Source organism: Suillus paluster (genome assembly GCF_016628075.1).
Source record: "Suillus paluster strain FC165 chromosome Unknown EDB91scaffold_214, whole genome shotgun sequence".
Classification (NCBI taxonomy): Eukaryota; Fungi; Basidiomycota; class Agaricomycetes; order Boletales; family Suillaceae; genus Suillus; species Suillus paluster.
This window is the reverse complement of record NW_024537774.1, coordinates 23,952-45,238: the sequence shown is the minus strand read 5'-3', so window position 1 is coordinate 45,238 and position 21,287 is coordinate 23,952. Positions and strand designations below refer to the sequence as shown.

The 21,287-nt window shown below is 49.9% G+C and overlaps 5 protein-coding genes across 5 annotated transcripts; 4 read left to right on the top strand and 1 right to left on the bottom strand.

Moving 5' to 3' along the window:
- Window positions 1-852: 852 nt before the first annotated feature.
- EDB91DRAFT_1240357 (uncharacterized protein) lies at window positions 853-4,345 on the bottom strand (the record flags this gene model as incomplete). Its single annotated transcript, XM_041322006.1, has 16 exons — window positions 853-954; window positions 1,007-1,140; window positions 1,207-1,480; window positions 1,511-1,570; window positions 1,614-1,642; window positions 1,689-1,735; window positions 1,855-1,881; window positions 1,916-2,100; window positions 2,189-2,268; window positions 2,326-2,417; window positions 2,478-2,653; window positions 2,702-2,834; window positions 2,889-3,117; window positions 3,167-3,368; window positions 3,423-3,937; window positions 4,105-4,345. 16 exons carry the CDS (start codon window positions 4,343-4,345, stop codon window positions 853-855), a joined length of 2,526 nt encoding a protein of 841 aa, XP_041169107.1.
- A 3,219-nt stretch (window positions 4,346-7,564) lies between these two features.
- EDB91DRAFT_1210402 (CHAT domain-containing protein) lies at window positions 7,565-11,615 on the top strand. The gene is made up of 6 exons (XM_041320760.1): window positions 7,565-7,765; window positions 7,824-7,974; window positions 8,033-8,172; window positions 8,220-8,317; window positions 8,374-10,105; window positions 10,377-11,615. Exons 1-6 carry the CDS (start codon window positions 7,684-7,686, stop codon window positions 11,339-11,341), a joined length of 3,168 nt encoding a protein of 1,055 aa, XP_041169106.1. The 5' UTR covers window positions 7,565-7,683; the 3' UTR covers window positions 11,342-11,615.
- A 304-nt stretch (window positions 11,616-11,919) lies between these two features.
- On the top strand, window positions 11,920-12,528 carry EDB91DRAFT_311964 (uncharacterized protein). Its single transcript, XM_041326818.1, has one exon. The coding sequence runs from the start codon at window positions 11,969-11,971 to the stop codon at window positions 12,434-12,436; it is 468 nt and encodes a 155-aa protein (XP_041169105.1). The 5' UTR covers window positions 11,920-11,968; the 3' UTR covers window positions 12,437-12,528.
- A 1,100-nt stretch (window positions 12,529-13,628) lies between these two features.
- Window positions 13,629-15,599, top strand: EDB91DRAFT_1340583 (uncharacterized protein). Its single transcript, XM_041325719.1, has 4 exons — window positions 13,629-13,767; window positions 13,977-14,197; window positions 14,218-15,177; window positions 15,234-15,599. The coding sequence occupies exons 1-4, from the start codon at window positions 13,669-13,671 to the stop codon at window positions 15,349-15,351; spliced, it is 1,398 nt and encodes a 465-aa protein (XP_041169104.1). The 5' UTR covers window positions 13,629-13,668; the 3' UTR covers window positions 15,352-15,599.
- Window positions 15,600-16,425: 826 nt separating this feature from the next.
- On the top strand, window positions 16,426-20,036 carry EDB91DRAFT_1088636 (CHAT domain-containing protein; the record flags this gene model as incomplete). The annotated part of the gene is made up of 5 exons (XM_041316489.1): window positions 16,426-16,465; window positions 16,524-16,674; window positions 16,726-16,865; window positions 16,913-17,010; window positions 17,067-20,036. The coding sequence occupies 5 exons, from the start codon at window positions 16,426-16,428 to the stop codon at window positions 20,034-20,036; spliced, it is 3,399 nt and encodes a 1,132-aa protein (XP_041169103.1).
- Between the last annotated feature and the right edge of the window lie 1,251 nt (window positions 20,037-21,287).

Below are 21,287 nucleotides of genomic sequence, written 5' to 3'. Positions count from 1 at the left end.
AATTCGGGGCCAATGGTTTACGTGCCGTTTACAAACCATTTTGGGCTGATCTCCCTCACGCAGACATTTTTCTAGCGTTCACGCCAACCTTTTGCCATCAACTTCACAAGGGTGGTTCAAGACCACCTTGTGAAGTGGTGCATCGATATCATTGGGGAGGACGAAATGGACTCACGTTTCAAGGCAATCCCGAATTATCCCAGCCTTCGACACGTCAAGAAAGGGATATCAAGTGTGAAGCAGTGTGACGGGACGTGAACACAAAGAGATGCAGCGAGTATTTGTTGGCTTATGAGCGGAGCAGTACCTAGGTGAGTGCATCAGGAAAACCTCCGGTGTCTTTTTTTAATGCCACTTAATTTCGGAGAAATGAAACCAAAACGTCATTTTTACACTTAATGGACTTTCTCAAAAGTCAATTCAGCGTGCGCCCAATCTCACAAGTCACAATGATTCAAAAAAGTGGCAAAAGTTGAATTAAGTAAAATAAGTATTACACGGCCCATCTAGATTAAGGGGGGGGGGAGGGGGGGGGGGGGGGGGGGGGGGGGGGGGGAAGGGGGGGGGGATTTGGTGACGAGTTCTGAGGCCAGTTATGCTCGTCGAATTCTTCTTCGAGGGGGGCTCCAGTTGGCAGTTACGCTCGTCAAATTCCTCGATCGCTCGCTTGTGAGTGATGGTAGTTACGCTCGTCGAATTCCTCGATCACTCGCTTGTGAGTGGTGGTAGTTACGCTCGTCAAATTCCTCGATCGCTCGCTTGTGAGTGGTGGTAGTTACGCTCGTCAAATTCCTCGATCGCTTGCTTGTGAGTGATAGTAGGCAACGTGGTCTAGTTGTGCTCACCGAGTTCCTAAGACGCAATCTCAAATGCGTGATGGTCTGCGAATTTGTTCACGTAGAATGCTTGAAAAGCGTCATACGAATCATAGTGCTTGAGGTCGCGTGGGATGAACTGTGTTCCATAGATTGGAACAAGGTGCGCGGCGCGATAGATTCGAGTCGACGTGGATGATTCCAACGAACGGTGAATTATCTGTATCAAATGAAGGGCTGGACGATCCACATCCCTGTGTCTTCGTCGGGCCCGGTTCGCTGGCTTTGTCGAACCAGCGTACTACAGCGCATGGGTACGAAATACCTTCAAATGGAATGAAAAAAAAAACACATTATACGGGCTACCTCCATGCCCCCATCCCTTCAACACCTGCATCCGTGTTAACGAACACGCCAGTCATACCGGGGTGCTTCGTTTCTCCAAACGGGACAGGCACGGATGTGTTCCCGCCGCATGCCGCCAATCCCGCTGCGGTCACTGGTGCATAAAACATTGACGACGCAGAGTTGAACACTTGAATTTTTCCATCGAATTGAGGACATCTTGCAAGCGGGATGTCAGAGGGAGCACGCTGGTCGTCTGGGTTTGCTTGCTCGAATAAGAATCGGCGGAGGAGGGTGTAGAGATGGGGGGATACCAAGTTCTGTAGATAAATTAGAGATCGTGCATGCACATTTGCGTTCTGCGCAATGGGAAGGATTATATTAGAAAAGTATTCAATTGAAAATGTGAGCTAACTTACGAATCGTTTTTGCCAACTGAACGTGGGCTTGTACCAGCGTTGGGCTGTCGTCGATTTCACCCTCTTCGTTATCGCCGAGTATCATAACGTCGGGGTTGGAAGGCAGCACCAAAAGATGGTCGTTGTCTTGGTTGGACTCGTGGTGGCAAAAGGATCCTTATTCAAGCACAAATGCTCTACCGCAGATATTTAGCACACGACAACACTTGAATGTACAGCGCAATAAAACTTACTTAATCTTTGAAGCATTGCAGACAGACAGGTGCCGGTTCAACATTCCACGGCTCTGAAATCCACGCGCGCTGCGGCAAGTTTATCTAAGCGCTGGTTTGTCACAGCATTTGACCGAGTGCTTTGTAGCGACTCGATCGTCTCCACGGTTCCTTCACTGCCTTGATGTGCTTTGTCTCCGTGATTGACGAGCAAAGGCCATTCGGCGCACCATAAAGTCGGATAAGGAGGATGTAATGGGAGCACGAGTGTTGTCGAGGGAGGGAGAACGTGGAAACGACGCCGGTGGACTCAAAAATAGCCCTTGTAGTGATGGAATCGGTCGAGAGCATCCTGGATTTGATATAATGTAGATTCCGTAATGATGCTATGCCGTACGAGATAGCAGAATTCAAGGAATGCACGAAACGTGCGCACCACATCAGTTGGGACGTGGCCTTCGATGGCGGTAAATAAACCTAGTAGATTGTTGTTAGTCTGATCAACTTGTGCAAAAATCAACTTGTGCAAAAAACTTACCTTCATAAGCGCTTTCGAATCATCACCTGTCCATTGTTTGAATCCTCGACCTTCTGGAAAGCGTCGAAGGCCTGCGAAGAGGAGGAAACTGCAGCAATTCTTTTATGATGTGAGTTTTGAAACATTTAATCAGGACAAATTGACCTACCTTCGGTCTATATCATCTTGAATTTTCTCTGTCTCTTTCTTACCATGTACGTGTACCAAATACTTTCCAACCCACTCGACCAAGTGATCCTTGAAGGTTCCTTTTATGAGTTGATGCAGGAGATCCGGTGCAATCAACTCATGTATATCAGCGCGAGGGAAGTCGTTTGTAAACGGCTAGAAGGGTGAATCTCGGCCTGCATTAGAGACATATATGAGACTTACAACAAGGTCGCTGACAATCCCGTACTCGTCCCACAGCGCGAGGGACGTTGCAACCTCTTCGATCAGCGCCTCCGTATGGTCACGACACCGACACAACGACTTCTCATCTAAATTCTTGCGGTTGGACATACACCTGTAGTACATTAGTAGTTAGTACTGAGGTAGAGGGCAGAGGATAAAAACACACCTGGGGCACCAGCCGCGCACTATACATGCTAGAAGAACCTGCTCTTCGTAATCTGCGATATACGGACCAAGCCCGTAAATCACACGCCGATAGTGGCCATCACCAAAGCGAACAACCTCTGGTTTGGTCATGCTCAGTCTCAGGTTCTCGAGAATCTTGGCGATGGATGAATGAAACAATTGTCGGCGATATTTCCGATATATTGCATCGGCAGCGTGCTCCTTCGTAGCTTCTCGATTGTAATTAGTACAGAACAACAGGAGGCATATGAAACTTACTTTTCAGCATAGCAAGGAAACCAACAATGGCAACGGCGTCACGATGTGCACGCCGGACGTTGTTGCGCACATTGCCAATCGATACGTATAAGGGATAGTAATCGTTCGCGCCAGTCGCCACCGAAACAGTGGTCTTATCAGATCCGAGTATAACCGGTACGAATGTTGAGCCGAGCGTATCCGGATCTTCACAAATTATGTCCTACCAAAGATTGTTAGTATGGGTCGCTAGAGAAAACAACAAAATAAAACATACGGCTTGATTCCAAGCCCAATCACCGGACATGAAGTCCTGCCATTGTCGTTTGTCGCCGTCAGCTGAGTACTCACGGAAAGGGCGGTAATCCATCTCTTTTTCGTAGTCGGGATTTCCCAACATATTCCGAATCACCTCATGGGGGTCACGGTACCACACATCATGAGACTGGTCCATCCAGGGTGGTACATCGCTTGTTGGCTTCTCCCCAGTGTACCGTACCTTGAACGATTGCCATTTGACATCGCCTAATGGTGTATTGTCGATCGTTCTATGCAAGTCGCGGCAGTCTGCGAACGGCGGCTTGTCGTCGTATTTCAGGAGGGTTGCGGCCCAAAGATCCAATAAAATGTTGATATCCCCGGCGGACATTTGGTTGCGCGCATACAGAAACTCCGCAGTCTCAAACTCGACACGATCCCGGTACGGAGTCCAGTCGTCGGGCGACTTGTCTGGAGGTGGCGCTGGAGGTGCACCATCTTCAAGGAAGTGTCCCGTTGCATCACATGGACACGCTGATATCAATTCTGGTTAGTTGCAACACAAACAGAAAGCTTCAAAGAACGTACCGTTTAGTTTAGGGTGATAGTTACGGTATAATCTATCACCTGGCCCGAAAAAACAGTGTCTACGTCGACCGGATTGTTGGACTTGTCAAATGCCTGTCCCGGGTCAGACAAACCTGCTGGAAGGTCATTATTGTCCGCAGGGTAGTCGTTGTCGCCTGCGGGAGGGTCGTTGGCTGGTAGTTTGGGCTCGTCTTCGACTGTGACAGTATGCGAGACAGTGGCTTGTCTAAACGTTGGGTGGGAAACGTTCCAGTGCTTTTTGCGCCCTCCTTGAGTCTTGAAGTAGCGAGCACAGTGTAAGTAGCCGCATGGAATTTGAAGTGCGTTGTGGTCCTTGCGCATACTCTGAGACATCCCAGCTGGAAGATAAACGACACGAGCACTCGACAATTGCTGGTGGAGAGGCGCTGGGGGTGTGTAATACTAAAAGTAAGTTCAAATCAGACATATTTCAACAGATGCCGATTAGTGAGCAAGCGCCACAGGCGGCGCCCATTGGGGTGAGACTTACGAGTTTTTTCAACCAACTTCTGTTACTTCCTTCTTGCTCCAGCAAAAGTACCATCCCTCCACCCCCAAGTCGCCCATCTGCCCAGTCACAATGTCTTCCACAGAAGCTTCCCGCCGTACCCGTGCATCGAATGCAACCGCCAGACCTGGAAAAATAGTGCTCGACGCACAAACCAAGAGGCGCACCAAGGCACAGAAGGCTGCTGACGATCTTGCCGTTAAAGAAGCCAAAGAAGCGGCAGTCCAAAAGGGAGTTGAGCGCCTTGCTGGTATGCAGGTTGAGATGGAGAAGGTACAGAAGGAGTTACTCACCAACAAGGCGACTCCTGTTCGGCCCAAGCCAAAGGCTCAAAAGGCGACAAAGGCTACTGTAAAGGGAGGTGACAATTGCACTGATAGTGTATTAGATGACGTACCAGACGCTGATGTGGCAGAGGATGCTGCTGAGCCCGTGGATCATGGAACCTCGGGGAAAGGGAAGAAAACTGCTAAGAGAAGTGGAAAGAAATTGATCAGAGACGCTATCAGCAATGTGCAAAAGAAAATCAGCGAGTCAACGTTGATTGCAGAAGGCGATATCAATATCAATAGCATCGACGATAAGCCTAAGGCACGTGCTGATGGGAAAGGCTCCACGCCATCATCGTAAGATTTAGTTCTCCCACCACCACAATGTTGCTCCTAACTGAATCGACACTCTATTTTCTCAATCTTACATATAGCATCAACGCGACCACTCAGAAATTCGCACTAGGTGGCCGAGTGACCAACTGGGTCTCGGGGGTCAGGCCTGGACAGTTGGAGTCAGTATCCCGCCAATCATCCCGCCAATCCAGCACTTCAACCCGAGCACCTCCAACGTCAATTTTCTCGCATGACACTGCTTCCTCAGCAGCAACCTTGGCTGCTCAGCCTCGGACTCAGACTCACATCCCCCCGCCCCCAACTCAAGTTGCTGATTGTATCCCAGAAGATGCCCTTACTGGTGGCTTTGCGGATGAGATTGACGATTCATTGGAGCGTGAGGCTGCTTGCCTGGATAGCAAGCAAAAGAAGGGGAAATCTAAGGTAATTGACCATGAATAATTGGTGCAGTCCGCTAACAATTTTCTTCACAGGTAGCCTCAATTTTTGACGAGGACTCAGACTGCGGCGGGCCCAAGGCTCCCTTCACACAAATACCATCAATAGAATTCGACTCGGACGATGAGCTCATGGATTCATTCACGCAAGAGGATGAAGACTTGCAGGAGCCTAAGGCTCCATTCACACAGATGGACGATCGCATAGCCACGGCGGCCCTCAAGCGGAAGGCAAGTGTCGATTCTGTCTCAGACGATGACGAGCAGTCCCAGTGGTCCATGGACATCGATCGTGATGATGTTGAAGATTTGATCGAGGACTTCGATAGTGAACCGCCACAGGCTAACCCTATCGTAGTGAAAAAGGAGAAGGTTTTGCGCATGACGACTTCGGTAAGTACCCTTGGAACTCAATAGTGTTTATTCTGACACTTATATAGACATCTGCGACCACCTCTAATGCCGACATCAAGCCGCCTGCTCCAAAAAAGGTCAAAGTTGAATCTTCCGGGACTCCACATGCCCAAGCCCAGGCTCCTGCCCGAAAACGCCAGCCGAACGTGGATACTGCACCAGAGCACATGAAATCACGCGGTGCGTATCGTACGGCTGACTTGCCTCCAGCGATGCAAGCGGACCAGCGCTGGGCCAAGACATTCCTCCCTACCATAATGATGTGGGCGGGAAGCTACGAAGACATCTGGAGCATTCCAGATGACGTACTGCTCCATCATGTCCAGCTCGTTTTCAACGTGGTATATCACGAACTCAAGATTGTCGTTGTTCACGGCGGTGTGGTACATTTACTCGTAAGTTCGCCGATTTATGTCTAGCATTAACTGATGTTATATCTTCGATTAGACTGCACAGCGTATTTCAGAATGGCGGAGTAATTTTGGTTCAACGGCCATTGTGATAATCATCAACTTCTTGGCACGCAATTCCGACTGCGACTCCAGCAAACTCGCATCCTCCCTTCTTGCCAGCTGGGCGTTTTTATACGAGGACCCCGATAATATCAACCCCCTCACAGCATATCGTTCACCGTTCCTACTGCAGCTGTATGGTAGAGCGCACCTCAGCGCCATCAATGGTTATGTGGAGATTCCTTCCCTCGACTTGGGAGCACTTGCAACGATCGGGACGTCACGCGTTCTTGCCCTTTCTGCTGCGGCGGTGAGTTTAATTTTAAATGCTTTAATCGCACTCATTTTTTTTCAGCTCGAGCGTGCTCTTGGTATGATCTCCCGCAAGGAACTCAAAGTCGAAGAGATCCTGTTGTCTGCGTCGAGAGGAAAGTTTACGATCAAGCTTCCCAAGGTCCTTAACAAGGCTACAGGGAAAAAGACCAATGCACCATTCTTATTTTCGGCAGCTCGCTGGTCCAAAGCTACTAATTCGTACATCAAGTCTATTTCTAGCAAACCCACTGGCTACGTGGAGGCTACGGTAAAAATGGCACGCGCTATTTTACAGGATGTTGCTGAAACATCGGGCTCGCTCAACGACTACGAATCGGACGAGGACGAGCGTGCTATGATCTGTAAGTTTTATTTATTCCGACTTCGTCTCGCTGACATCATATACTACATTGCTGCAGGATTTGTCTTCGAGTCGTTGTACCGCTGCCGCCGCCCTACAGTAGATATATGTCGCCGCGATCATTGCTTTTGCCCCACCTTTTTCTCCTTATGTTCGAATGGCTCCCAACTTTTCATTTTTGGGAGTCTGCTTAATCTACGCTTATTTCTACTTGTATGCCCCCCTTTCAATAACAATTGTGCCGCTTTGTCTGCTTTTTGTCTGCTTTTTTAAGCGAAATAAGTGTTGAAAAAGCGAATCTCCAGATATTGAGTGGGCTTTTTTAAGTGGCTCACGCTTTTCTCTCAAATGACTTATCGGTCGCTTTTCATGAAATTAAGTGACAAATAAAGTGAGATAAGTAACTTGTGGTTTTCCTGATGCAGGATGAACCTCTTTACCAAAATATTCTCACTCCAAATATTCTCACTCTTCCTCCAAGCATCCAATATCGACGGTCCCCATATCCCTACCCTCCGGCTTGTCCCACCACTCATTCTGCCCACCACTCAATCTTCAATGCCCCAACATGTTACTCGTCATTTGCGTCGTCGCAGCATTGTACCCGGTAGCTCGCATGACCAACATATCAGACTCGAAGGTGGCTTACTTTATATCAACTCTGTATCCATCTTCTGACTTTTCCGCTTCATCTACAGTCATCAGTGGAAAAAACCTTCAAGTCCCTTCCGAGCGCATACCCGCAGGAATCTACGTGTCCATCACACTCGCGAAGAGGAGACGCTGGAAATCAGCTATTCAAGTCCCATCATCCAACAGTTCTGTAGCGTGGGGCGATACCGTGACCCTGTAAGGCAATCCACGTAGACTTGCCGACGCGATTCGAGAACTGATCCTCGGTTTCTAGATCACCATATGCATCATCTAAATTATCGGTCGAGATCAGAGCATCCTTTGAGCTAGGTCGAATGCTAGGCAATGGCGAACTTATTGGAAAACTTGGAATGTCTTGGGATGAACTGCTCCGTCACGGAAATGAGCCTTTCGGTGAGTGACCTGCTTCTCATTCATGCACATCTACTCATGTGTCGTAGAACTGTCCTTCCCACTTGTTCGCGGTGTCTACCCATCTGTCACGTTGAAGGCCGCTGCTGTGAATGGTTGCGGAAACAACAACAGTGAACTGTTGAACGTGAGTGGCGCAAGCCTTTGCACTGTCGACTCCTACTGACAGATCGCAAACTGTAGTCCATCGTCGACTGCGAGATCGCTCGAGACACGGATACGGGTCACACAAGAATTGGTGAATACGTGACAAGCAAGAGGGTCTCTGACCTGAACGATGCCGTGGCACATTTTGAGTTGGTTCTAGAGCAGTGTCCGGTCGACCACCCTGACCGCGCAGCTGCACTGACCAACCTCGCGTGCGCACGCCTTCAAGGGTACATTCACAACGATCTTCAAGACATTGACTCTACTACGCGTCTATTCCGCGACACTCTTGTATTGCGTCCGCAGGGCCACCCTGATCATTCATCATCTCTGTACCATCTCCTTAAAGCATTGATCTGGCGCCACAGTAAGGAGCCTGCCGCTGTCGACATCTGCGAATCTGCTCAAATCTCCCTTGAGCTACTACCTCTCTGCCCAGAGGGCACATATCTTCGGACCATCGCAGAAGGGGCTAATGGCGTGGATTATGTGATCCGTACATGTAACAATCTTCCGATAGACGCATCCGATGAAGGCATCCGCCTTCGACGAATCGTCCTCGAGCTCTGTCCTCAGGGCCATGAACACCGTCCCAGCTCCCTCTCTAAGCTTTCATGGGCACTCGGTACACGATTTGCGCAATGCGGGAGCATTGTTGATGTGGACGAGAGCATACAACTTGGTCGTGAAGCTGTTTCTCTGTGCCCTGAGGGACATCCTGATCGTGGTATCTACTTGAATATCTTGGCTGTCTCACTCGAAGGCTACCGCTTCCGTCACCAGGGCAAATCTGATGACCTCAACGAGGCCATCTCTCTGTATGAGGAAGCACTGTGCCTGAGCCCTGTTGGGTATGAATTTCGTTCTCAACCATTGAACAACCTAGGGGTCGCCCTCCGCAACCGTTTCAAGCAACGCGGTGAGGTAGAAGACATCAACAGAGCTATCAGCCTCCTTCGCGAGGCACTGACATTGCGCCCACCTGGGCATCAAGACCGTGTCACCACACTTTCCAACCTTGCCGTCGCGCTCTGTGCTAGCTATGACAAATCACATGCCAACGAGGATTATAACGAGGCCATCGATTTGTACCGTGAATCAATTCAGTTAATGCGGCATGACCATCCAGAGCGCCATACACCTCTTCACAATTTGAGCTTGGCACTCTGCTCTCGTTTCACGAGAACTCAGAAGATTGAAGATGTTGAGGAGGCCATTGAGCTCTGCCAAGAATCATTGGCGGCTTTGCCATCACTCCACCCAGATAGGTGCCACAGCTACATGCGGCTGCAGGAGGCCTATCTGTCTCGTTACGAGGTGCAATGCAATTCGGCTGATTTGTCACTCGCTGTTGAAAACTTCAGATTGGCGTCAATGCACCCCACTCAAGGATTCCCAAAACGCATCGAAGAGGCTATTGCTTGGACTTTTGCAGCTGAGCAGCATGATCATGGATCTGCATTGGAGGCCTATGCAACATCTTTCGAGCTTCTTGATGCTCATTTGTCAACACGATCATCCACTATTTCGCGGCGCGAAGCGGCTGCCACCTTCCATTATGCCAGTACACTCCCTGCAGATGCAGCATCGTGTGCCTTACGCCGTCATGACCGACAAAAGGCCGTGGAACTTGTGGAGCAGGGCCGTGGCCAGCAGTGGTCACTGGCCTCTCGGTTCAGGACTCCACTCGAGGACCTCGAGTCAGCGAACCCAGATCTGGCTCTCAAATTTTCAACGCTGACCAAGCGCATTTCCGACGCCGCTCAGGGTTCTGCAGCCATCACAGATAGAGCTGCTGCTAATCAGGCAGCAATGAGGTACAGGAGGTGCACAGAGCAGTGGGAAGCTGCAGTAGTGGAAATCCGCAATACTGGAGGTTTCTCGCGATTCCTGCTCCCCTCGTCATATGAAGACTTGCAAGCGGCAGCGCGCGACGGCCCAGTCATAATTCTCATTGCGAGTAATATTCGTGCCATGCACTCATTGTCCCTACGTCAGGGTACCCCTCCATGTTCCTTTCCCCTCTCTCACTCTCACAGATCTCGAGAAACTCAAATACGACTTCGCGATGGCGATACGACATGCATCACTGATGGGCCCAACAGAGTCGAGGACAGACCTGATAGTACTCTTGCGGAAGATATGGGATGAGATCATGCTACCTATTGTCGACGTACTACTCGGCCATGATCTCAAAGTAAAGCGCCGCTCTCGAATATGGCTGTGTCCTACTGCAGCCTTCACATCCATTCCTCTTCACGCAGCTCATCCCTCTCGAACGAAAGCAGACGGAAGTGGGCGGGAACTATCCCTCGAGGATATATATGTTTGCTCTTACACCCCCACACTTTCGGCTCTCATCAGATCTCGACAGGCGATGAAGACGCGTGCGACGAGTCCATCCTTCGTGGCGATTGGGCAAAGTCAGCCGGGCGCAGGGCAAGGCACGGCGCTCGCCACTGTCGACAGCGAGCTTGAGCTCGTCCATAAACTTGTTCCCCCCAATTTTAATTTCAGTACTCTTTCGGGTGACGAAGCTACACAGGCCGGTGCACTCGATGCCTTGCGACGCAACACCTGGGTGCATCTTGCTTGTCACGGAAAGCAGGACCGCGAACAGCCTTACAACTCGCGCTTCGCCATGAGAGATAAGCCTCTCACCCTCCTTGACATCATGGAGAACGACACTCCTCAAGCCGAATTCGCATTCTTGTCAGCGTGTCATACCGCCGTCGGCGATGAAGAGACGCCCGACGAGGTCATCCACCTCGCAGCCGGCCTGCAGTTTTCAGGGTTCAAGAGTGTGATTGGCACGCTGTGGGTGGTTGATGACGAAGTCGCCAAGCACGTTGTTGAAGCATTCTACGAGAATATATTCAAGAACTTGAAGGATGGTGTCTTGGACTGTACGAAGGCAGCCAAAGCACTCAATTATGCTACGCATGGTGTGAAGAAGTTGGTGCCACTCGAGCAGAGGATTGTTTTCATTCACATTGGTGTGTAGTTCTATGTCCCATTGCTTTTGTCTTGTACAGATTTACATGTTGTTGATTTTCGATTCCCTTCTATCCCGGTGCATTTGTTAACGTTGTAGGAATTCTCTCTTGTATAGTAGTCATCTGCTGTTTGGCAAATTGATCAGATTTGTTCTCCAAGACAATGCTTGGCATGTACGGTAACATTTATACTATTGCAGCGGTGTACATTCTTTTGCTCAAGTGCTTCCTGCAATACGAGTTGACCTTCCAACCATTCAATTCAAGTCTTTCTTGGAAAAATGCAGCTATTTGAGTTGTTTTCGCTGATGACTCGTAGTATTAGATAGAGCCTGACGATCAACGCACAAATAACGGGGTCATATGTCGAGTGGCCAATGAGCCGAGAAGGGAGTACTGAAGAAGTGTAGTGAATCAGTCTCATTGTTGAAGCGCTGAGCGAGGAAATGAGAATAAGAAGAGACGTGGAGTCATCATACACGCACAAAGGAAGGGCAGATAAAAATGACGCGGTACATGTTGATGCGACACTGCGACAAAACATACCTTTGGATCCTCTCCAAATATCACGCAATGTCGCTGAAAACACCGTTAAACTTCATTCTCAATAAAGTACATGCACAAGTACAGCGAGGATGTATCACATCGTAGTACCATTATTCGTGCATCATGCATCGTTCCCGCTGTGTGAAGCCTTGCCCTTCTTGTGTCACTCCCATGCGAAACCCCACCTATGCTTCGTCGACGCCGCGTTAAGCCTCCCGAGTTCTTGGTCATCTGCACGAGACAAACAAAGGAGATTAAAGTCAATAGTGCGTCCAAGACATAGGGTTAGCTCCTTCTTCACTACAGTTGGTCTATGCTTGATGCCACGAGTTGCGTGTAATGACAGAAAGATGGGTGCAAAGACCTGGGGTACGTGCGATGATCAACAAGTCGACAACCAAAGCACCTCACCAACGAAATCGAGTGCTTGCGTCGTCCGCGAGGCCGTTGTGAATCGCCACCCATTCTTCCACTTGTCTGGTGTCAACAGCTTAGCTTCCCCCACAGTAAATGATACGGAGACGCCGCTGGAACCAGCTATCGAAAAAGCGCTCTAGCCTACCCACAGGCCACCTTGTTGAAATAAATGGGGGCCATCAGGACAGCGTTATCCGCTGGTCTCGTCGACCTCGTTTCGCTGGAAAGAGTCAGCAAACGGTCAGTGTTCTGATACAACGCTTACCTTGCAACATAATTCACAGATCAAGTCTACTTCATCATTGGGAAGTGTCGCTTGATGCCCGAGTGACTCCTTCATGTCGGTAAGTAATCCGTCGATGATCCGTCGATGAGGCCTAGACCTCCTTCAAAAGATGAGCGCCACAGAATGCTGCATCAGAGAAAGGCGGCGCATGCGCAGGGGAAATCTTTGCATCATCGACCATGGATTTCGTGGCCTGAAATGAGGAAGACCGCTTGAAAATTTCGAACGTCTCACATCGGTCGGGGCAGTTCGTGAAGAGGATGGAGGATCCTATTGTCCAGAACGATACGCCCAAGCTGAACGAATTGTCTGATAAAATCTTCCAGAGAACGTCCGCGATAACTTATGGCACTGTCGAGTAGTGCGGGATCACGAGTCCATAACCTCCTCGTAAATAACATGTTCATGGCAACAAGCACGCGGGTGCTGGTATTGAGGGTGACGAGAGGGAGGAGTCTGCATCAGAAAAATACAGAATATGAGCAGGGCAGGACTCGCATAGCATGCGGTAACAGCATGCTGCACAATCCGCAAACATGCTGGGGAGTATCGAGTCGGAAAACAGACAGGCTCATGCAAAGCGGAGAGGAAGGCGCTCTGTTGAATGTTTATCAACATCAATATAGTTCCTGATATATAGAAAGATACATCTAGTGCCAGTCGCAGAACCTGAGAGCTCCATCCACATATCACTTAACCTGCGAAGAGAACGCATGGGACGCGGCCTAAAATTGACTTCCATGACTCCCACTATCTCACCTGGCAGTTGATCGTACGCATCTGTGATCGGAGAGTATCTGTGTGAGTCGGACTGAACGCTGTGTCTCGTGAGCCTGAAGCTGGCCATTCACTTACGGATTGACGGAAAAACTCTTGCGATTCCTCTCAACAGGCCGAAGCAACTTTCGTATAAATAGTCTTGGAGTGCAAACGGTAAGTGGGTAGTAAGCGCATCCAACGATGGGATGGTAAGAATACTTGAAATTTTGAGATGTCGAGAGCAGTGAAACAATTCTCCAGGATACAAGATCTCTTCGATGTTTGACCTTGTTAGGATCCGAAGCTTACTCTTACTACTTACCACCCATGGCCATTAATATGATTGAATACCACCAGTACTGGAGCTCGCGGCACAGTCTCTGCTTCTCGCTGTCAGCCGCGCTCAAGTCAACGCACCAACAAATGGTACAGCTCTCGCACACCAGCCGGCTCGCAATCAAACTTCAATGAACAGGACCATTCTTGCTCAAATTACATGCCAATGAGGATATTAACGAGGCCATCAAGCGGTACCGTGAATCACTTCGGGTAGGGCCGCAAGATCATCCAGAGCGCCATACAAAGCTTTTAATTTGAGCTCGGCGCTCTGCTCTCGTTTCGCGAACACTTGGAAGATCGAAGATGTTGAGGAGGCCATTGGGTTCTGCCAGGAAGCACTGGCGGTTTTTCCACCACTCCACCCCGACAGGAACTACTCCCACTTCAGGATACGCGAGGCATATATGTCTCGTTACCGAGTGCATCATAAACCTGTTGATTTATCGCTCGCAGTGGAGAACTTCAGACTAGCATCAAAGCATCTTACTCAAGGCTTTCCAGCCCGTATTCTTGAGGGGTATAATTGGACTGTCACAGCGGAGAGGTACAGTCATGCATCAAGTCTCTGCCGCTCTCTAAGCTCCGCCGCTATGTCGACGCATACAATATCCCCGTCAAAGGCCGTATCGACAAGAATGACCTCGTGGATTCCATCATTGCTGCAAAGTCTATCCCACTATATCCTTGTATCGCTGACTTCTTCCAGACACCATCAGACACCCGTCCTCCGCCCCCAACTCAGCAACAAACATCCACATCACCACCCGATTTCCCCCGTCCTGACCTTGAACCTCAGCCAGGATCATACACAACATATACCCCCGAGCCCCCTATACGGCGCCAGACCACATCTGCGCGGCCCCCGTCTCCTCCACCTCCACCTCTACCACAAACGCCCCCTCGACCAGCGCCTTCTTCCACTCCACGCCCATCTCCAGCGGCCAACGCTAGCCCGCCTCCTGCGCGTTCATCGACTTCACCTCGCTCGGCACGTCAGCCCTCCACGCCACCCACGCCTCAACCCCCACCACCACTCTCTACCTTACTGGCAATGTCCCCATCATCCCTCTCGCGTTTACCTATCCGCATGCTGAAACAGATACTGTTCGAGGCACGCGTACGCCTTCCCACTGATATCCTTGAGAAAGGAGAACTCGTGGCGCGCGTTAGTACTTGGCTGGATGAGGAGAGAGCGGCAGCAGAGGAAAGGGATAGGATAGAGAGGGAGGAGAGGGAACAAGAGGAATGGGAACGGCGGGATAGAGAGAGGGCAGCGGAAAGTTCAGCCGTGGAGGCAGACGCAGAAGACGCCCATGTGCATGGGCCAGAAGACCCTGCTGAGAATGTCGAGATGCATGACGAGTCCCAACACCATCATTCCCCATCTTCCTCATCACCTCAACCCAGTTCTCCTCCCAGGACGACATACACGGAACGTTCGGGTTTATGTGTGATATGTCAGGATCAGGAGGCAAATATCGCGATCGTGGGTTGCGGGTGAGTATCTCTCATTTCTTATTACACGCACGGCTTTGGCCAACTCGCCCCTACAGACATTTGTCCACGTGCCGTACCTGCTCAGAACTAGTCCTCGCCTCATCTCGCGAGTGTCCGCTCTGTCGTACTCGCATCGTCACAGAGGCACGACTTTTACGGATATTCAAGACATAGGCATGGGGAACGACGAACTTTTTTTGTCATTACGCATGCAGAGGCTGCAATTGTAGATCATGCCCAGCCATATGCATGCTGTCCTAGTCTGTATTTCTTTGCGTGGTTAAGGTATAGAGATAAGTTCCGAGTGGGACTTACGCTCGTCTGTAACTAATAATCTAACATCATGAACTCATCTCGTCACGGTTGTGCTTATTTGCTACCATCTTAAGTTCAAGCCCAACCTGCCAGTCTGTCATCAATCTGCTCAGCTGATGAAATTCCTAGTGATGTCCCTATCCATCAGTCCGTCATGATTCCGATAAGCTGATCCAGATTCCACCCGACCGCTGCTTGAGGCATCCCCAAACTCCGCCGACGCATTGATCATACACAACTTGCCATCTATGACAAAACAGTTCGTCCTGGCAGTCGGTCCACCTCTCCAGAACGACAATTATGTGGGATGTGCTGCCTTTTCTACTGATGAAAATTGCTGCTAGTACCGGTTGCGACGACATTAAAATGCTTACATGTGATGATGTGGGACGTCCATGTGATCCTAAAAGAAGCGGGCCTTAGTACTCGGGCCGCTCAGTCCAACTCGTATTGACTTGAATCTGCTTTTTTTGCGGCTGCGGACTTCACCACTTTGCTAATATTGCACTACGAAATACAATGGTTTCTATCTATTCCATTGCGGTGTACTACATGACGCGTATGAGTAATACGAGAGTTGTAAGGCCGGGTCAGCACATGCCATCTGCTCCAGCTGACTGATTACCAGCGGTCTAATCCATAGTTGGCCGCTTTCGCTGATTACTGACCATGTCATCGCCCACTTCTTTACCAAAGGCTCTCCCGCTGCCGTGAGTCTCATCTCTTGATCTCGGCGCTTAATGGAATCAGCACCAGCGTCTATCGTGCCGAACACTCATCAATACACGTGCGGCATGCCCTGCACCCTCCCCTCACCCTCTCATTCAATATCAACAGTCCCCACATCCCTACCCTCCATCTTGTCCCATCGCTCATTCTGCCCACCACTCAGCCCATCCTTGATCCTCCGCGTCCCTTGTCGTTTGCGCCATCATGGCCGGTAGCTTGGAAGGTCAATGCATCAGACTCGAAGGTGGGTCACTTTATATCAACATGATATCCATCTTCTGACCTTTACACTATATCTACAGTCATCAGCGGAAAAAACCTTTGTGTCCCCTCCTTCCGCATACCCGCAGGCATCTACGTGTCCATTAAACTCGACCAGACGAGACTCTGGAAATCAACCATTCAAGTTCCATCATCCAACAGTTCTGTAGCGTGGGGCGATACCGTGAACCTGTAAGGCAATCCTTTCAGGCCCGATTTCGAGAACTGATCCTTTGTTTGTAGACCATCACATGTGTCACCTCAAGCATCGGTTGAGATCAGGGCATCCTTAGAGCTCAGTCGGATGCTAGGCAATGGAGAACTTATCGGAAAACTTGAAATGTCTTGGGATGAACTGCTCGATCACGGAGATGAGCCTTTCGGTGAGTGACCCGCTTCTGATTCACGTATATCTACTAATGGGTCGTAGATTTGTCCTTCCCACTCGTTCACGGTGTTCACCCTTCCCTCACGCTGAAGGCCGCATCTGTGAATAATTGCGGAAACAACAACGGTGAACTGTTGAACGTGAGTGACGCCAGCCTTTGCACTGTCGACTTTTACTGACAGATCGCAAACTGTAGTCCATCGTTGACTGCGAGATCGCTCGAGACACGGATGTGGGTCACACAAGATTTGGTGAATACGTGACAAGCAAGAGGGTCTCTGACCTGAACGATGCCGTGGCACATTTTGAGTTGGTTCTAGAGCGGTGTCCGGTCGACCACCCTGACCGCGCAGCTGCACTGACCAACTTCGCGTACGCACGCCTCGAAGGGTACATTCACAAGGATCGTCAAGATATCGACTCTACTACCTGTCTTTTCCGCGACGTTCTTGCATTGCGTTCGCAGGGCCACCCTGTTCATCCTTCATCTCTATACCATCTCCTTAAAGCATTGATCTGGCGCTACAGTCAGGAGCTTGCCGCTGTCGACATCCGCGAATCTGCTCAAATCTACCACGAGCTACTCCCTCTCTGCCCAGAGGGCACATATCTTCGGACCAGCGTGGTAGGGGCTGGTGGCTTGGATTATGTTATTAGCGAGTGCAACAATCTTCCGATAGACGCATCCGATGAAGACATCCGCCTTCGACGAATCGTACTCGAGCTCTGTCCCCAGGGCCATCAACACCGTCCGAGAGCCCTTAACCAGCTTTCGCTGTCACTCATGATACGTTTTAGCCAATGTGGGAGCATTGTTGATATAGACGAGAGCATACAACTTGGTCGCGAGGCTGTTTCTCTGTGTCCCGAGGGACATCCTGATCGTGGTCTCTACTTGAATAACTTGGCTTTCTCACTCCGCTCCTACCGCTTTCGTCACCAGGGCAAATCTGATGACCTCAACGAGGCCATCTCTCTGTATGAGGAAGCACTGTCCCTGAGCCCTGTTGGGCATGAATCTCGTGATGCACTATTGGACAACCTAGGAGGCGCCCTCCTCGATCGTTTCAAGCAACGCGGTGAGGTAGAAAACATCAACAGAGTTATCAGCCTCTATCGCGAGGCACTGACATTGCGCCCACCTGGGCATCAAGACCGTGACACCACACTTTGCAACCTTGCCGTCGCGCTCCAAACCAGATATGGCAAATCACATGCCAAGGAGAATCTTAACGAGGCCATCGAGTTGTACCGTGAATCAATTCGGTCAAGGCAGCATGATGATCCAGAGCCCCATAAAACTCCTTTAAATTTGAGCTCGGCACTCTGCTCTCGTTTCACGAGAACTCAGAAGATTGAAGATGTTGAGGAGGCCATTAGGCTCTGCCAAGAATCATCGGTGGCTTTGCCATCACTGCACCCAGATAGGTACTACAGCTACATGCGGCTGCAGGAGGCCTATCTGTCTCGTTACCAGGTTCAATGCAATTCGGCTGATTTGTCACTCGCTGTTGAAAACTTCAGATTGGCGTCAACGCACCCCACTCAAGGATTCCCAGAACGCACCCAAGAGGCCATTGATTGGGCTTGTGAAGCAGAAGTCTATCAACACGGATCTGCCCTCGAAGCATACCGAACATGTTTGGATCTTTTTGACAACCATGTAATGACGCGGTCCTCAATTATCTCGCGGCGCGATGCTGCAGCTGCATTTCGCGGCGCACAATCACTGCCCGTAGATGCAGCTTCATGCGCTATTCGTCATAATGATCTGCGAGGAGCGGTTGAACTCGGGGAGCGGGGTCGCGGTCAACAATGGTCGATGGCCTCTCGACTCAGGACTCCATTGGATGACCTCAAGTTTGCAAGTCAGTCACTAGCTCACAAACTCTTGGAGCTCAACAAGCGCCTGTCTGATGCTCAAGGTTCTGCAGGCAGCACAGATCGAGCTGCTGCTGACCGGGCAGCGATAGAATATAGGAAAATCATGACGGAATGGGAAGCTACGGTTGCGGAGGTTCGCAACATTCAAGGTTTCTCGCGGTTCCTCCTCCCTCCATCGTATGAAGACTTGCAAGCGGCAGCGAATGATGGCCCAGTCATCATCCTTATCGCGAGCAAATACTCGTGCAATGCCCTCATTGTCCCGACATCAGGACAACCGCATCATGTTTCCTTCCCTTCTGTCACTCTCGCAGATCTCTCAAAGCTCAAAGACGACTTCGCGATGGCGATACGACATGCATCGCTGATGGGCCCAACAGAGTCGCGGACGGAGTTGATAGTACTCTTGCGGAAGGTATGGGACGAGATCATGCTACCTATCGTCAAGGTACTACTCGGGCATGATCTCAAAGTCAAGCCCCGCTCTCGAATCTGGCTATGTCCAACTGCAACATTTACCTCCATTCCTCTTCACGCAGCTCATCCCTCTCGAACGAAAGCAGACAGAAGTGGGCGGGAACTATCCCTCGAGGATATTTATGTTTGCTCTTACACCCCCACACTTTCGGCTCTCATCAGATCTCGACAGGCAATGAAGACGATGCGGCGTGCAACTCCATCGGTCGTGGCGATTGGGCAAAGTCAACCAGGCGCAGGGCAAGGCACGGCGCTCGCCACTGTTGACAGTGAGCTCGAGCTCGTCCATAAACTCCTTCCCCCCAATGTCAAGTTCACCAGTCTTTCTGGAGAAAAAGCTACACAGGCTGGTGCGCTCGATGCTTTGCGACGCAACACCTGGGTGCACCTCGCCTGTCACGGCAAGCAGGACCGCGAACAGCCTTACAATTCGCGATTCGCCATGAGGGATAAACCTCTCACCCTCCTTGACATCATGGAGAATGACACTCCGCAAGCTGAATTCGCATTCTTATCGGCGTGTCATACCGCCGTCGGCGACGAAAAAACTCCCGACGAGGCCATCCACCTCGCAGCTGGCCTGCAGTTTTCAGGGTTCAAGAGTGTGATTGGCACGCTGTGGGTGGTCGATGACGAAGTCGCCAAGCACGTTGTTGAAGCATTCTACGAGAATATGTTCAAGGACTTGAAGGACGGTGTCTTGGACTGTACGAAGGCAGCCAAAGCACTCAATTATGCTACGCATGGGGTGAAGAAGTTGGTGCCGCTCGAGCAGAGAATTGTTTTCATTCATATTGGTGTATAGTGCTTCGTCTGGTACAGATTTACATGTTGTTGGTCTTTGATTCCCTTTCATCCCTGTCTTTGTTGACGGTATAGGAATTTTCGTGTGCTTTTAGCTGACTTTTCTCGCAATATTTCTCTACTGTAGAGATCGATCAGATTCGAAATATTTTGTCTGTCGCGTAGGTTCTTTTCCTCGAGTACGTACAACACGACTGTGAATAAGTTCCCTGCGCTACGTAGTACGAGTTGACCTTCCACCCATTCAATCCAAGTCTTTCTCCACCTCTTAAAGCCCAAAGACACCTGGAGGGCGCCGCTTTCTCGATGTCAAATACCGGGCGAAAGAAAAAAGATGCGCTAGTGATAGGTCGCTTTGACCGAGTGGAGAGTGATGTCCACGCAGACGGAATTGATCGTGTCTCTCAATATCCTTCTCTTACGAGTTGAGATAGACCTCCGATCATCGAGGTCGAAGCGCTGGAGTACATACAACAGGAGCAGGAACCGTACGAGATCTTGAATAAAGTGGAGTGGAGAGTTGACGCGACAATGAATCGAGATCGAGGGTGTTCTTACAAACCAGAAGTACATCATGATTACAGGACGGCAAGATAATCAGATTACTGAGTCCGCGTCAGGAACCTCATTTGCCAATCAGGCCTCTATGTCCCGTTTGCGATGTTACGGATGGTGATAAAATAGAGCTCGCCTGGATTGAATATTGAATGACTTACCAGGCCCCAGTATCATATTGATGCAAGATTTTGCTGCAATTGCAGGGATGCTAGTGATGCATCATCGCTGCAGTACTTTGGTGCATCACCTAATGCATCATTGATGCATCACTTATGCCATCCCCAATAGGTATGGGAACTTCGTCACTACACCCAAAACATAACCATTTCCGGTCATCTCCTGGATCTCAACATTTCCCACACTGCTCCCCAGCACATTCCTGCCCACCACCATACCACATCCACCTGTCTACTGTAGAAAATGATTAGTGTATGATATGTACATATAATAAGTCACAATAGAACGCTTTTTTTGTCTGTTTTTGTCCCAACACAAGCTCCAGAAACCTACACATATAATACAGGAAAAAAACATATCAAAAACACATTCGCATTTTTGCCCCTTCAATGGTAGAATGTCTTAACACACTATTTATGTGTTTGCTAGTATATTTGAGCCTAATCCACCGCTTTTTTGACCCTCTGAAGGCCCCTACACCACCAGATGTAGCATGCACACAAAAAATAACAAATAG

Bases quoted from the DNA above. Each gene is read 5' to 3' on its own strand.
- EDB91DRAFT_1340583 (XM_041325719.1), top strand. From the start codon at position 13,669: ATGGCCATTAATATGATTGAATACCACCAGTACTGGAGCTCGCGGCAC. The intron at 13,768-13,976 runs GTACAGCTCTCG...AACACTTGGAAG, and splicing joins AGTCAACGCACCAACAAATG to ATCGAAGATGTTGAGGAGGC. The intron at 15,178-15,233 runs GTGAGTATCTCT...TCGCCCCTACAG, and splicing joins ATCGCGATCGTGGGTTGCGG to ACATTTGTCCACGTGCCGTA.
- EDB91DRAFT_311964 (XM_041326818.1), top strand. From the start codon at position 11,969: ATGTATCACATCGTAGTACCATTATTCGTGCATCATGCATCGTTCCCG.
- EDB91DRAFT_1210402 (XM_041320760.1), top strand. From the start codon at position 7,684: ATGCCCCAACATGTTACTCGTCATTTGCGTCGTCGCAGCATTGTACCC. The intron at 7,766-7,823 runs GTGGCTTACTTT...CTTCATCTACAG, and splicing joins CCAACATATCAGACTCGAAG to TCATCAGTGGAAAAAACCTT. The intron at 8,173-8,219 runs GTGAGTGACCTG...CATGTGTCGTAG, and splicing joins TCACGGAAATGAGCCTTTCG to AACTGTCCTTCCCACTTGTT.